At 41.6% G+C, this 13,865-nt stretch overlaps 1 protein-coding gene across 2 annotated transcripts in view; it reads right to left on the bottom strand.

Moving 5' to 3' along the window:
* Nucleotides 1–1,747: 1,747 nt before the first annotated feature.
* Nucleotides 1,748–13,865, bottom strand: part of COPS4 (COP9 signalosome subunit 4) — a 71,336-nt gene continuing 59,218 nt past the window's right edge. For both annotated transcript variants that reach the window (XM_073601037.1, XM_073601036.1), the window contains 5 exons: nt 5,824–5,974; nt 5,465–5,635; nt 4,906–5,021; nt 4,703–4,787; nt 1,748–2,395 (listed from right to left, as the gene is read on the bottom strand). In XM_073601037.1, coding sequence (XP_073457138.1) covers nt 2,262–2,395; nt 4,703–4,787; nt 4,906–5,021; nt 5,465–5,635; nt 5,824–5,974 — 657 coding nt within the window. In that variant the 3' untranslated portion in view covers nt 1,748–2,261. The remainder of the gene's footprint in view (nt 2,396–4,702; nt 4,788–4,905; nt 5,022–5,464; nt 5,636–5,823; nt 5,975–13,865) is intronic.

Here is a 13,865-nt window from a genome sequence, read left to right as displayed (position 1 = left end):
CAGGGCATTGCAGAGTATTGCTGCCAACCGAACTCTCCCCTCCACTGTACAGATCAGTACACAGCGGGGAGAGAGGAACCGGCGTAATGACATGACGCCGGTTTGTTACAAGTGATCGCTCCGTCATTTGACAGAGCGATCACGTGGTAAACGGCCGCCGGGTGTACCAAGATGGCCGCCGCTCCGGAGCTAGGCCGAAGCCGCTGCCTTTCCTATGGCCGAGGCCATACTGCTCCGATCCGCGGAGGTTGATCCGTACGGATCACGGATCAATGACGATCCGTTGCATCCCTACTGACAACTCTCCACATTATCTATCCCACCATTCCCGAGAGATGCTAGAGATGCAGCAAAGGGCCAAGTGACAGGTTACATACCATATTTATCGGCGTATAACACGCACTTTTTCCCCCCTTAAAATCAGGGGAAAATCGTGGGTGCATGTTATACGCCGATCCCCCGCTGTCCGTGGGCAAGAGGAGCGCCGCCATTGACCGAGCCGAGTGTACTGTGTACTCGGCTCCGCTCGCAGTCACGCCCAGTCCCGCCTCCTAGCCTTAACATCCCGCCATTGGACTGGTGTCCATCATAGGAGCCAGGCCAAGGGGCGGGACGGGGGCGTGACTGCGAGCTGAGCCGAGTACACAGTACACTTGGTTCGGCTCGCTCTATGTCGGCAGCGAGAGGAGCCGAATATCTCGCTGCTGCAATTTTGGGCAAGGCTGCAGACGGACAAGGGCAAGGCTGCAGGTGGACATTGCAAGGCTGCAGATGGTCGCTGTGCAAGGTTGCATTGATGGGCATTTAAAATGTAAATTTTTTCCTTAAACTTTCCTCCTAAACTTGGGGTGCGTGTTATACGCCAATAAATACAGGGTATTTTCTGGTCCTGTGCGGCCTTACAAGAGGCATAGTCGTAGGTTCAAGACATTTACAGACCTGAAGGTACTGAAAGCACCAGCGTTCTCTTTTATTAGAACTCAGTACCCATAAGAGATTACAAGAACTCTGCAGTCAGACATTTAGCAACTGTGGTCAGCTCATGTATCCCAGCTTTGTGAAAATCCTCCTAACCTTCGACTTTACAGCAATGGATTTTGCGAGTAGAGGACATTGGGCTCACAGAAAGCCTGACTAGCTCAATGAAAGACACAAAATTTTGTCCTGCTTGTGTGACATGGAGATCCCCAAACCATTCTTGGCACATTCCTCATCCCTTTCCCTGTTCTGCAATAAATTTCTCACCTTCTATTCAGATGTTATTCCTCTACCACTACCCTGTCTGGTTAGTCACTGGACACTTAACTCAAACACACTTAAAATATAAACCATCAACCACTTGCAATCTGAATGTAGTGACCCACGTCAGACCTATTACTTTTGAAGGCATTGAGAACTCTCCTCTGCTAGATAGCTGACCTCCAAAAATTTCCTGTTCTTGAGTTCTCATATTTCCATCACTATCCCCACGCAGTGACAATTTTAATTGCTTGAATGGACTAACTACTGGCTGTGCTGACAAATGTGTCTTATACAGTTCTCTTGAATTTGTTCTCCTTGTTTTTTTATAATATGATAAAAACCTTATAAAAAATGCATAAAAAACAGTGGATTTACATTAAAGGAAAACAGTGTTAAGCTCCATGGCTCACCAAAAATTGATACATAGTAGTATCAATCCCATGACTCATGAGGATGATTCATCCAGACAATGGTGGAAGACAGACATAACCAGCACACAGTAGCGTTAAGAGCTATTCTTTTATTTCTTTCCAATAAGCATATTTATATATGCTATACATGGCTTGGCTTGTATTAGGGGCTCTTCATTATATTTCTGTACACTTTCAGGGATCCATGTCATTGTTATGAAAAAAAAAACAAAAAAAAACATGTAGGCATTCCTAAGTCTCCGTGAGCTGAAAAGGCCATTAGAATAAAAAAAAAAAACAAAAAAAGAAAAACACAACAGGAAGAAGAAAAGACGGTGCTGCAACCACACATGTGCCTACCGCAAGTATTTCAAGGGCAAAGCAAGATGGAGTGGACTGCACTTTAGTATGGGAATAATTTTCAATAGCACAAAGCTATAAATCCCACTGCAAACTAAGCATGACGAACTAGAAATATATTTTAGTTGTGTTTTGTACAAGCACTACATCATATGTACACAGCAAAGTTCACAGACGTGTGGAGAGTGCAATAAACTGTCCAAAGAAAATTGAAGCATGAAGAAAGATTGTGTAACAGTAGCAGGCATGTTACTGAGCCATCTGAGCCTCCATGGCCTGTGCTGTCCATTCTGGTGCAGTCTGACTGATCTTCTCCAGGAGGTTGTTGACTTGGAAGCACAAAGACTGAATCTGTTTATCCCACGTAGGCAATGCTTCCCGAGCTAAAAGAAAACAGTTTGAAAATGTCTTCTTTTACAAAGTAGTCTCATTTTAACATAATATATAATTTACTCTAAAACATACTCATAAACGTTGTTCAATGGTCACTCATTTGATCAAACACACGTACACTTGTCACTGTATAGGTCATATGCCCCCTTCGGTTGCTAATGCACCACTAGTTCATACCTGCATTCTCAACAGAGTACAATGTACTGTTGGGAATACCGGAATTAATAACAGAGTACAATGTTGACGTTTTAAGACTTAAACTGCAATATGTGGACAATTTATTGTAAGTGTCAAAAAATGTAATTTAATGCACAGTATATATGTTCTCAAAGCTTCCTTTAAAGTGTTACTAAACCACGGACCCTGCATTTACTATATCTGGTCTCCCCACTGTATACAGAACATGGAAATGCAATTATTTTTGTAAATATAAACTGCTAAATATCTTTTCTCATCAGCAGTATATAGCAGTCTTGTGACTTCTATCAGTGTCTGGTTAGGGCTTGTAGGAGGAGTTTTCATTCTACTACGACTGTCCTTTGAGGCTGCATGACCCCTGACCCTCTGTCTGAACAGTGCCGATTGGCCCCGTGCTGATCACATGCACCCTCCCAAGAAAAAAAAAAAAAAAAAAAACTTACTAGCAATACACACCAAACTGAGCATGTGCAAAGTGGGCTCCAAGGCCCTGTACTATCAGGAGATGGATTGGGGACAGTGGAAGAAAGGAGAGGATCAGAAAAGACAGGATCAAACAAGCCTTTTTACACAATGAAGATGATTACCCCCTTAGGTTCCACATTAAGTATAACAGGCATGCTTTACTGTATATACACACACATGGATTAACACTAACAGCAGACAGGAGGGCCTATAAATCTGAAAACATCAATTGTGCTACACACTGCAGATCGCTGTGCATGCAGGAATGAGAGCAATAATTCTAGAGCCACGATTCACAGTTGACGTTAAACTGATGACCTGTAGGGGTTTTTAAAGCACCATCTATGGAAGATTTTGGGTACTAAAGTTTGTCATCGTTTTACAGGTGCACACAGTTTTAATGCTTGAAATGTTGGGTATCCATTTACTCGGCACAGCCTCATTTTCTTACCAAAATATTGGGTAATATATTGCATTTGTGTTCATTAAAATGAATATTTATTTTTTTACTGAAAACCTAATATCTTGATAAACCTAATATTAACCTAATAATGCTAATATTGTGTGACAAAAATTGGGTCTACCACCATTTTATTCTCCAGGATCTCTGCTTTCAGAAAATACTTTCAACTGTTAACTAACCTTCAAGCCTAAAATGTTTTAAAGTTTGTAAGAAGCGCAAAAATGTATCTGTACCCCGCAAAAACTCCTGGGGCAACAGTAGTGCTAAAAAGCTGATGTGGGACCGGGTGTCTGGAGAGGATCTTTTTGTGTTGGGCTCCACTACTGATGGGTGCCATCAAGTGCTTAAAGTGACCCACCTGTCTGGGGATGAATAAAATTAGACCAGCAATAGCCTGTGAAAGAAGTGTTATACTTATCTGTCCAGTGGACAATGGGTTGAAACTTTGGTCTGTGTGCAGTTACTATATCACACGCTGGCCACACAAGTTATCCTGCTGCTGACCATCACTACTGCATTCTGCAGTGAGGTATAGGACAATGAGGGGAACCTCAGAGGCCAGCAGAGGACATACTTATTAGGCAAACCAAAGGTGTCATAGTACTGATGCTGGGCGATTTGCACATGGGCAAAGTTTTAGCACGTCATCCAGGTAAGTATAAACCATCTTTCACAGGCCAATGCTGGTCTCTTTTTCCATCCCCTAACACAGTTACTCTAACAGCAGGTATCAGCATTGTAAAAAGCCCAAATGCTCAAAGCCATGTAGCATAGGATCCCAGACTAGGAGGATGAAGGTGGAATGGGATATTTATTAACCAATGGCAAATCAGACATCAGCTGAAAACATTTGCTGATCTCTCTCAGAGAAAATTGAGTCCTATCCGTGATACTTTTTTTATTTGCACTAACATACAATTTTTCAGGACAAGGTTTCGGGGTATGTCCCCTTCTTCAAGGTCCAAGCAGTACTGATCTCTCTCATTAGCAAAGATATATAAGCCCAAGCGCACCAAAGCCATGCTAAAATCTGAATACTGGCAGACACTCCTCCCCCTTAATGCACTTAAGCCCAGTAAAGGTTATAGAATAAAGAGATATGCACTCTGATTTTTTTTTTTTTTTTTTTAAACCTGTAGTAAGGGACAGCTATCATAATTATTTAACTCACTTTCAAAATGGACAATGCCATCAATCTGGTCGATGAAACCATTCATACGGCCCTCTGTAATCATCTGAGAAGCTATCTTCTCAGCCTGTACATGAAAAAAGAGAAAAGAGAAATAGATTTACACATCATATCATGGAGTGTTAAATCCAGAAGAAAAAAAACCCTGACGCAAAAGAAACAGAGCCAAAAGGATGAATTGGTACCTTGGCAGCGGGGATTTCCAGCAAAGCTCCAAGTTCCTCAAAAGTGATATTGTTGTAAAGTTTGCTTGCTGACAGTAGGTTGTGCTCTATTACAGCTCTGTCCAAAATACTGGAACCTAAAAAGGATATATTGCATTTATTTTAGAATAAAATTAATCTTATCAGTCCTTAGTTGTGGAGACTCCATTTAGTTTCCTTCTTTTAGGCTTTATTTTTCTCCTCATACGTCCTGTCCTAGGATAACAAAATTCTTGTTCAAATTCAAAGTTCATGAACAAAGCCAAGAACTGCAAAGGCACCAGAATTTATATGACTGTGTCTCAGTCCATATGATATATTCTGTCCTTGGATGATGTCTGAACAAAGGTGCTGTTCTTTTAAAAAGAGAAAAGCACATGCAGGCATTGTCATAGGGAGCATTGTTGTCTCCAAAGGAAGATAATAAATACCTGTAGTTTTAACATGCATTCAGTTAACATGAAAAAAAATATATCTGGTGCAAGGCCCCCTTCAAGTAGATGTAATGTTTCCCTATAACACAACTTTGTTATTGGCTTACCATCTCCAGTAGTTGCTTTCTGATGAGGCATGAGCATAGCAGCAAACTCCTGCAACTGATTTCCTCTGATGATTCTGTCTAGGTACATCTTTTCCAGAATACCATAGGCTGAAAGCTGCTGGCACCGTTCATCCTTAAATAATGTAGCCAACATACGGGAACGTTGTTGTCCTACACATAAAACAAACAAGAAGGACAGTAAGCTCAGTCTGCAAGTATATACACTACAAATGCTCATATTGTACATATCTAGTGAATATGTATACTTTAAAATAATAGATTTTTATATTAGGAAAACAAGTAAGCTTGTCTTTTTATATAACTTGAATGGTATTACATAGAGACCACATGTAGCATACCTGCAGAAGCCAGGATGGTGCAGTGAAGTGCATGTTTAAGTGCTTCCATTCTCTCAGATTCATGTACTATGGTTTTGTAAGAAAGCTCATTGTACCTCTGAGCGGCTTCAATAAACTTCCGTCTGTAGTCTAAAACACGTGCATAGCAAACCTGGAAAGGACAGATTCAATATTCATCTTTAGACTTAAAGGGTAACTCTTCAGAACTTTCGTGAGAAAAAAAATATAGCATATCAAACTGTGACAAAGGTCAGATTGTAATTGAATGTTATTAACTACTTGCCACCTGTATAAACTTACTTATACGGCAGCAAGGTGGCACTGCTGCACTTGTACACATACCTAGTACATGATCCGACACTTCCGGGTCTGGGGCGTGCATGTTTGCTGCTGGCGACGCCCTCCCGCTGTGATTATACACAGCGGGAGCTGATCTGCGGATACCACTGACTAGTAGTCTGCTGGCACCTGCCGATCTAGCACAGAGGCAGAAAGGCGATCTACCTATGTAAACAAGACAGATGACCGTTCTGTCAGTAGGGATAGCATGGATATGTGTTCCTGCAAAGCAGGGACATGGATCCATGCCTTCTTTTAGTAAAAGCACCTTTCACAGTACACAAAACACACTAGCTAGACACACAGTTAACTATTTGATCGCCCCTGTTTAATCTCTTCCCAGTCATTAATACAGTGACAGTGCATATTTTTAGCACTGATCACTGGATTAGTGTCACTGGTCCCCAAAGAGTGTCAAAAGTGTCAGTGTCCGACACAATATATCGCAGCCCCTCTATAAGTCGCTGATCGCCGCCATTATTAGTGAAAAAAATAAATAAAAAATACCATAGTTTGTAGACTTTTGTGCAAACTAATCAATATAAGCCTATTGGGATTTTTTTTTTTACCAAAAATATGTAGCAGAATACATATTCGCCTAAATTGATGAAGAAATTTGATTTTTTTTCAATTTTTTTTTATTAGATATGTGTTTTAGAAAGAAAGTAAAAAATAGTTTAAAAAAAAAAAAAAAAGTCTATCTTTTTTGTTTATAGCGCAAAAAATAAAAACCGCAGAGGTAATCAAATACCACCAAAAAAAAAAAAAAAAAAGCTCTATTTGGGTACAGCATCACACAACTGCGCAATCGTCAGTTAAAATAATGCAGTGCCAAATCGCAAAAAATGGTCTGGTCATGAAGGGGGTTAAATCTTTTGGAGGTCAAGTGGTTAAAAATGACCTTTCCTTTTCAATCTGTAGTGCTGTATTGTTCTGTAAAATGCAATGCAATATGGCTACCTGGAGGAGTTCTTTACACAGATGGTGTATGGAATCACCAGGAGAGAGTGGAAACATCTACAAAATGACCCAATTATGGAAAGTAAACACCTCAAGGTATTTTAAGAGGCATGGTGAGTCTTTTGAAGACATTTTTTCCCCACAAGATTTGGAAAATGTGTAATAAAAGAAAATAATTTTATTTACACAAAGTTGTCAGTTTAATAAGATATTTCTCACATATAGTTTAGGCATACTTAGAAGTACACCCCAAAACACGTTCTGCTACTACTACTGAGTAATGGGATAACACATGTAAGACTTTCACAGCTTAGCCACACAGAGGGGCCCGGCGTCCAAGAAACACCTTAACCACTTCCAGTCCGGACCAATTCTGATATTTTTCTCATACATGTATAAAATATTTTTTGCTGGGAAACTACTTAGAATTCCCAAACATTACATATTTTTTTTAAAGCAGAGGCCCTAGAGGATAAAATGGTGGGTATTGCATATTTTTATGTCAGACAGTATTCGCGCAGCAGCTTTTCAAACACAAATTTTTTGGAAAAAATACACTTTGATAAATTTTAATGCACAAAAACACAATACCCAATTTTTAGGTAAAATATTAAAGATGATGTTATGCAGAGAAAATGGCAAACATGTCATGCTTTAAAATGGCGCTAAACTACAGTACCTAAAAACCCCATAGGCGACACTTTACACGTTACAAGTTTAGGGTTACACAGGAGGTCTGGAGCTAGAATTATTGATTTCACTCTGGCATTCGAGGCGATACCTCGCATGTGTGGTGCGATCGCAGTTTACATATGCGTGCGGGACTGGCGCACATGTTCACATTTGTGCGCGAGTACGGGTGGACAGGGGCAATTTTTTTTCCATTTTATTAATATTTTAATTAAAAAAACATTTTTACATGTCTCTTTAATCATTTTTTTAAATCAACTTTACTGCTGTCACAAGGGATGAAAAACATTCTAGGGGCATCGATTACACACTTAATTTCCTGACTATCATATTTTTGGAGGCCCTGGTGAACCAGGACAGTGGAAATCATAAGGGACTCTGGCTCTAAAGACACTGGTACTTATATGGCAGTATTCAGGAAGCTGGTATGGGGTATGGCTCAAAGCTGGACGCAGGTAAGTCGCTAATCAGGATGCAGGTATGGGGTATGGCGCTGATCAGGATGCTGGTATGGGGTATGGTGCTGATCAGGACGTTGCTATGGTGTGTTACTGTGAGCACTGGGAGAGGTGATAGGGTCTGTCTGCATGGTTTAATATTTCTAAACTTGGGGCAGTGATCAAGGACACTGGGGCAGGCTGGCACTGCACATGCAGTGACAGGCTGCTGAACACTCACAGGCTGCAGCAATGGCTCTCTCTGCTGATCTGTGTTAGAGCAGAGAGAACCGATGTTTACCATGTGACTGGACACAGCATCACATGATACAAGAGCATGTAATCACCCGGACACAGCTGTAACGTAATCCGCTGTGTCCAGGGAACACACCGATCACCGGGCCCCAGGGTGCGCACTCTATGAACCATACAGGAGCCTCCGATGCGTGATGTACAGGTATGTTAACACACACATTGGCACTACTCCCGTCCTGCCGTTTATATGGAGCGGGCAGACGGGAAGCAGTTAACATCAACAGTTTAAGAGATAATGTCCATGTCTTCAAATGAGCATCTAACATCTGCATCTCAATCTGTGTTTAAAATAGGTATGGTCCACTTATGATCCTCCTATGATTCTATAATTAAATATATTATTAATACTCTGCGCCAACAATCCTATGTTTTAAATTGTATATAACTTCTGTGCTTAGTATCAATAAATATATAATATACTTAAAACTCTAATGTGTCCAGCGCTGTCTTTGGATTGTAAACAGTCTCCCAAACCAATTTTTCATAAAATTTGTACAATCCTCAATAACACTCTTTATTCCCAGTCAGACTGCTCATGAGAAAGTCCATAGTGACGAAATGTGTCAACCAGAGCTAGCGATGTCAGTATGCGCCAAGAAGAAATGGTGTACTTGCTCTCAGGAGATCTGTAAAGCAAGTAAAACATATATACACATACACTAATCATGGTATATAGTTAGGTCCATATATATTTGAACACAGGCACAATTCATATACTTTTGGCTCTGTATGCCACCAGAATAAAATTAATATGAAACAATCCAAATGAATTTGAAGTGCAGACTTGCAGCTTTAATTCAAGGGGGTTGAACATAAACATCAAGTACAAGTTTTAGGAACGGCAACCATTTTTATACAGTCTCCACATTTTCAGGGGCTCAAATATAATTGGACAAATGAATATAATCATAAATAAAATGTTCATTTTTAACATTTTGAGAATCCTTTACTGGCAACAACTGCCTGAAGTCTGGAACCCATGGACATTATGAAAGACTGAGTTTCCTCCTTTCTGATGCTTTGCCAGGCTCTAACTGCAGCTGTGTTCAGTTCTTTGTTTGTGGGTCTTTCTGCCTTTAGTTTTGCCTTCAGCAAAAATGCATGCTCATTTGGGTTGAGATCAGGCGATTGACTCAGCCATTGCAGAATTTTCCACTTCCTTTCCTTCAAAAGCTCTTGGGTTGCTCTTGGTGTGTTTTTGATCATTGTCCATCTGTACTGTGAAGCGCCGTCCAATCAACTTTGCTGCATTTGGCTGAATCTGGGCTGACAGTATATATCTAAACACTGCAGAATTCATCCGGCTGCTTCTGTAAACTCATCAATAAACACCAATAACCCAGTGCCATTGGAAGCCATGCATGCCCATGCCATCACACTGCCTCCACCATGTTTTACAGATGACGTTGTGTGCTTTGGATCATGAGCTGTTTCAAGCCTTCTCCGCACTTTTTTCTTCCCGTCATTTTGGTACAGATTATTGTTAGCTTCATCCGTCCAAAGAATGCTTTTTCAGAACTGGTCTGGCTTTTTTAGACTTTTTTTTGGCAAAGTCTAATCTGACTTTTCTATTCTTCAGGCTTATGAATAGTTTGCACCTTGTGGTGAACCCTCTAATTTGCTCTTGTGAAGTCTTCTCTTGATTGTAGACTTTGACAATGATATGCTCACCTCCTGGAGAGTATCCTTCACTTGTCGGGATGTTGTCAATGGGTTTTTCTTTACCATAGAGAGGATCCTGCGATCATCCACCACTGCTGTCTTTAGTGGACGTCCAGGCCTTTTTATGTTGCTGAGCTCACCAGTGCGTTCTTTCCTCAGAATGTACCAAACTGTTAATTTGGCCACACCTAATGTTGCTGTCTTTGATGTATTTGTTTTGTTTTTAAAGCCTTACAATGACCTGTTTCACTTGCATGGACAGCTCCTTTGAACGCATGATGTATTTTCACAGCAAGAGATTCCAAATGCAAATACCACACTTAGAATCAACTCCAGACCTTTTACCTGCTTACTTGATGAAGAAATAACGAAGGAGTAGCCCACACCTGGCCATGAAACAACTTTTGATTCAATTGTCCAATTACTTTTGGTCCCTTGAAAAAAAGGGGGGTAGCTATTCTAAGGAGCTGTAATTCCTAAACCCTTCCTCCAATTTGGATGTACATACCCTCAAAATAAACCTGAGAGCGTGCACTTTCAGGCCATTTCCATTATATAACTATAGCTTGAATATGTTTTGGTAAAAACCTGAAAAAAACTAAAATTGTGCCTGTGCCCAAATATATATGGACATTGTAGCAACAACTTATGTGAATATATTGTTTATTGTTTGTGCAAATAAACCAGTAAAAGTTTTCTTTATACTATGTGGATTCTCTCTTTTTTTTTTTTTTCTTGTGTGTTTTTTGTGGTATGTGGCACTAGATAATGAGAAGGTGACATAAGACGTTTACACTGTGAGTGATCTCTAAATGGAGACAGAGATTTAATAAACAACCGTTTATTGAGCTTTCTTTGTAAAGAGATCAGTTGGATTTGGTGAGTGATTTTTGAAGAGGTGGAACACAGAGGTGATTAACACACCAATCACGTGTATGACAAGAAGTGTTATTATGGATATTTAAGAATGCAAAAAATTTGCACGAAAAATTGTTTTGAAAGACTGTCTAATCGATGGACTGTTTTATATTTAAATGGAAAGTAATTTGGTATTTTACACAAAAATAGATATATGCGAATTGTGGAAGAATTAGACACATGCGATTAAGATTTTAGGGATTTCATATTTTTCACTGTGTTGCAGAGTTAGGGAAGCATTCGAGACTTATGATTCTTTCCACCCCCTGTGACCCCCTAGCCCTTTAAAAGGATCTAAATGCTGGGAGGTGGAGGCTAGATTTCTGATAGCGTGACTGGCTCCCACAGCGGTCAGATGATCGGAAGCTCCTGATCGCAAGCATGCATTGGAAGGTGCACGTGACAGCATAGTTACTATGCTGAGAGGCTGCAGTGAATGTGCTCTCAGCACAGAAAAGCTGTTTCCTATAGACGTATATGCCGCTCGACATTAAAGCCCACTCAACCAGCCACATGCATACGGCCAATGGTAACAGGTTAAGAAACCACTAAGATTTAGCTATAACATTTAGCTATTACATTCAACACAAGCATAGATGGACTAAGGCTCCTTTCACACAGTCGTCTCCATTTGGTGGACTCCGCTTGCTCAGCGGGGGGTCGGTCCGTGTCCGCTCACTGTGCAGAGCAGAGACAGAAACAGTCCCGCTCTCCTCTATGGGGAAATCGGGTGAAAATGGACCGCCAGTCTGTTTTCATCTGATCCTATCCAATAGACAGGTTAGAAGATAGGACCCACGGGAGATGTGGGGGCGGAGCGTCAATACGTAGGACGCTCGGAGCATGCGCCGGGAATCCCTGCCCTGTCTGATGCTCTGCTCCATCTGCTGTCGGCATGAGGGGACACTGAGTGCGCGGCGCCGAAAGCTGGAGCTACCCTGTTGGACGACCTGCTGACGAGACGGTGCTGATTACGGTAAGCGCCGGTGGGTTGTACACGTTTCCACCCCTCCAGAAACAAGCGGAACAAAAAAAAAAAAAAACAAAACAAAACAAAACAAAACAAAAAAAACGGCATTAGCTGGATCGGGGCTTTGCCGCAGCTGTTGAAGCTCCCTCATTTCGCTGGAGTGACGGGAAGGGGGAGCCAACTTGCAGGACTGTGCAGCTTCCTATTCACGGAGGAGGTGAGAGCTTCTCTATGTATTAATATGTGATTTGTGATTTCCCTGGTTCAGCTGATTATCTGAGGGACTGGAGTTATCTGTGCTGCGAGGCTGAGAAATCCCCCTGAGCCTGCTGTGACATAAAGCTCTGCGCAAACGCTGGCTAAAAGATCCTGTATGATACTGTAACATCAGGAGGAGAGACTGTGCTATATTATTTGAGTAGGGGATAAGGGGAAATCTCCCTCCAACTTGTTACCCCCTTTTTTCACCCCCCATATCAAGACTGCTACTGGGGGAACCCCAAGTTAGCCTCAAGTATACTCCTCCCTCAGTTTAGCCCAGGATTGGAGGAAGATCTTATGGGCTGTATGTTTATGCTGGATTCAGTCTCATAATTAATTATGTATGGCCAATAAGAGACGGCTATGTAAATGTCTGCCGGATTGTTGACTGCCTGTCGTATAGATATAATTAAGCCTTGCAACTAAACTGAGTAAAGGTGCGGTGTGTGTGGACGCTCTGAATAGCTACATTAAGACCCCACGTCACTTCAGGTGGGGCGTAAACTAGAGAGATGAGGGGTAAATCAACCAAGGCAAATAAAGGCGCTGTGTCTGCTGGATCTGCGCTAAGCCCTGGAGGCATCCAACGCTATGTCAGCGGACTCTAGCATCGTTGAAGAGACGCTGGGGAGCCCTAGAATAGGAGCCCCCACATGCCCGGGAACTTGCAGACAAAAAGGGGCTGAAGAAGAGAATAAAGCAGGGAAAACACAGGAGGGTAAAACTACGAAGCCCAGAAGCAATGGAAGCCTCCACCAGAGTAGTTCCAAGGCCCATGAGGGAGCACAGAGGAAGAGTGGGGGAGAGGAGGAACTAGCAGGGAAAAGATCAGTGCAGCAGATAACGCAGGAGGAAGCCCCGCTAATTAAAGAAATGCTAGCAGAGATGTTGTTAAAAATGGAAACATCATTAAAAAAGGACATAGCGGCAGTAAGAACAGACATCGGGCAAGTGCTTGGAAGGGTAGAAGAGATGGAGAGCAGGGTAGAAGATCATGAGCGAAGACTTGAGGATATTAGTAAGCAACTAAAATATTTGCAAAATACAAATAAAAGTCTCCTATATAAAATAGAATATCAGGAGAATTGCAGTCGACGCAAGAATTTACGAATTAAAGGTTTGCCTGAGAAATATGGGAATGAGGAGCTGACGCTAATAACACAGCGGCTGTTCAACCCCTTATTGGAAAAGGAAACAGAACCCCTGAAGCTAGATAGAGCCCATAGGATCGCACGATATCCTCTGAATAGTTCAGAGAGCCCGAGAGATGTGATAATAAGGTTTCATTATGCAGAAGAAAAATCAAAAATTTTGGGAAAACTGCGGCAGCTCCCAGCTTTGTGTTATGAAGGCGTGGAACTACAGGTCTACTCAGATGTCGGTAGAGACCCTCTCAAGAAGGAGACTGTTGAAACCATCAGAGATATCATACCAGTGGGGGTTCCCGGCCTGTCTGATTGGGAGAAAAAAACGGGCGAACCGCAGTCTTA

Source organism: Aquarana catesbeiana, linkage group LG01 (assembly GCF_042186555.1).
Source record: "Aquarana catesbeiana isolate 2022-GZ linkage group LG01, ASM4218655v1, whole genome shotgun sequence".
Classification (NCBI taxonomy): Eukaryota; Metazoa; Chordata; class Amphibia; order Anura; family Ranidae; genus Aquarana; species Aquarana catesbeiana.
This window is presented reverse-complemented; position numbering and strand designations above follow the sequence as displayed.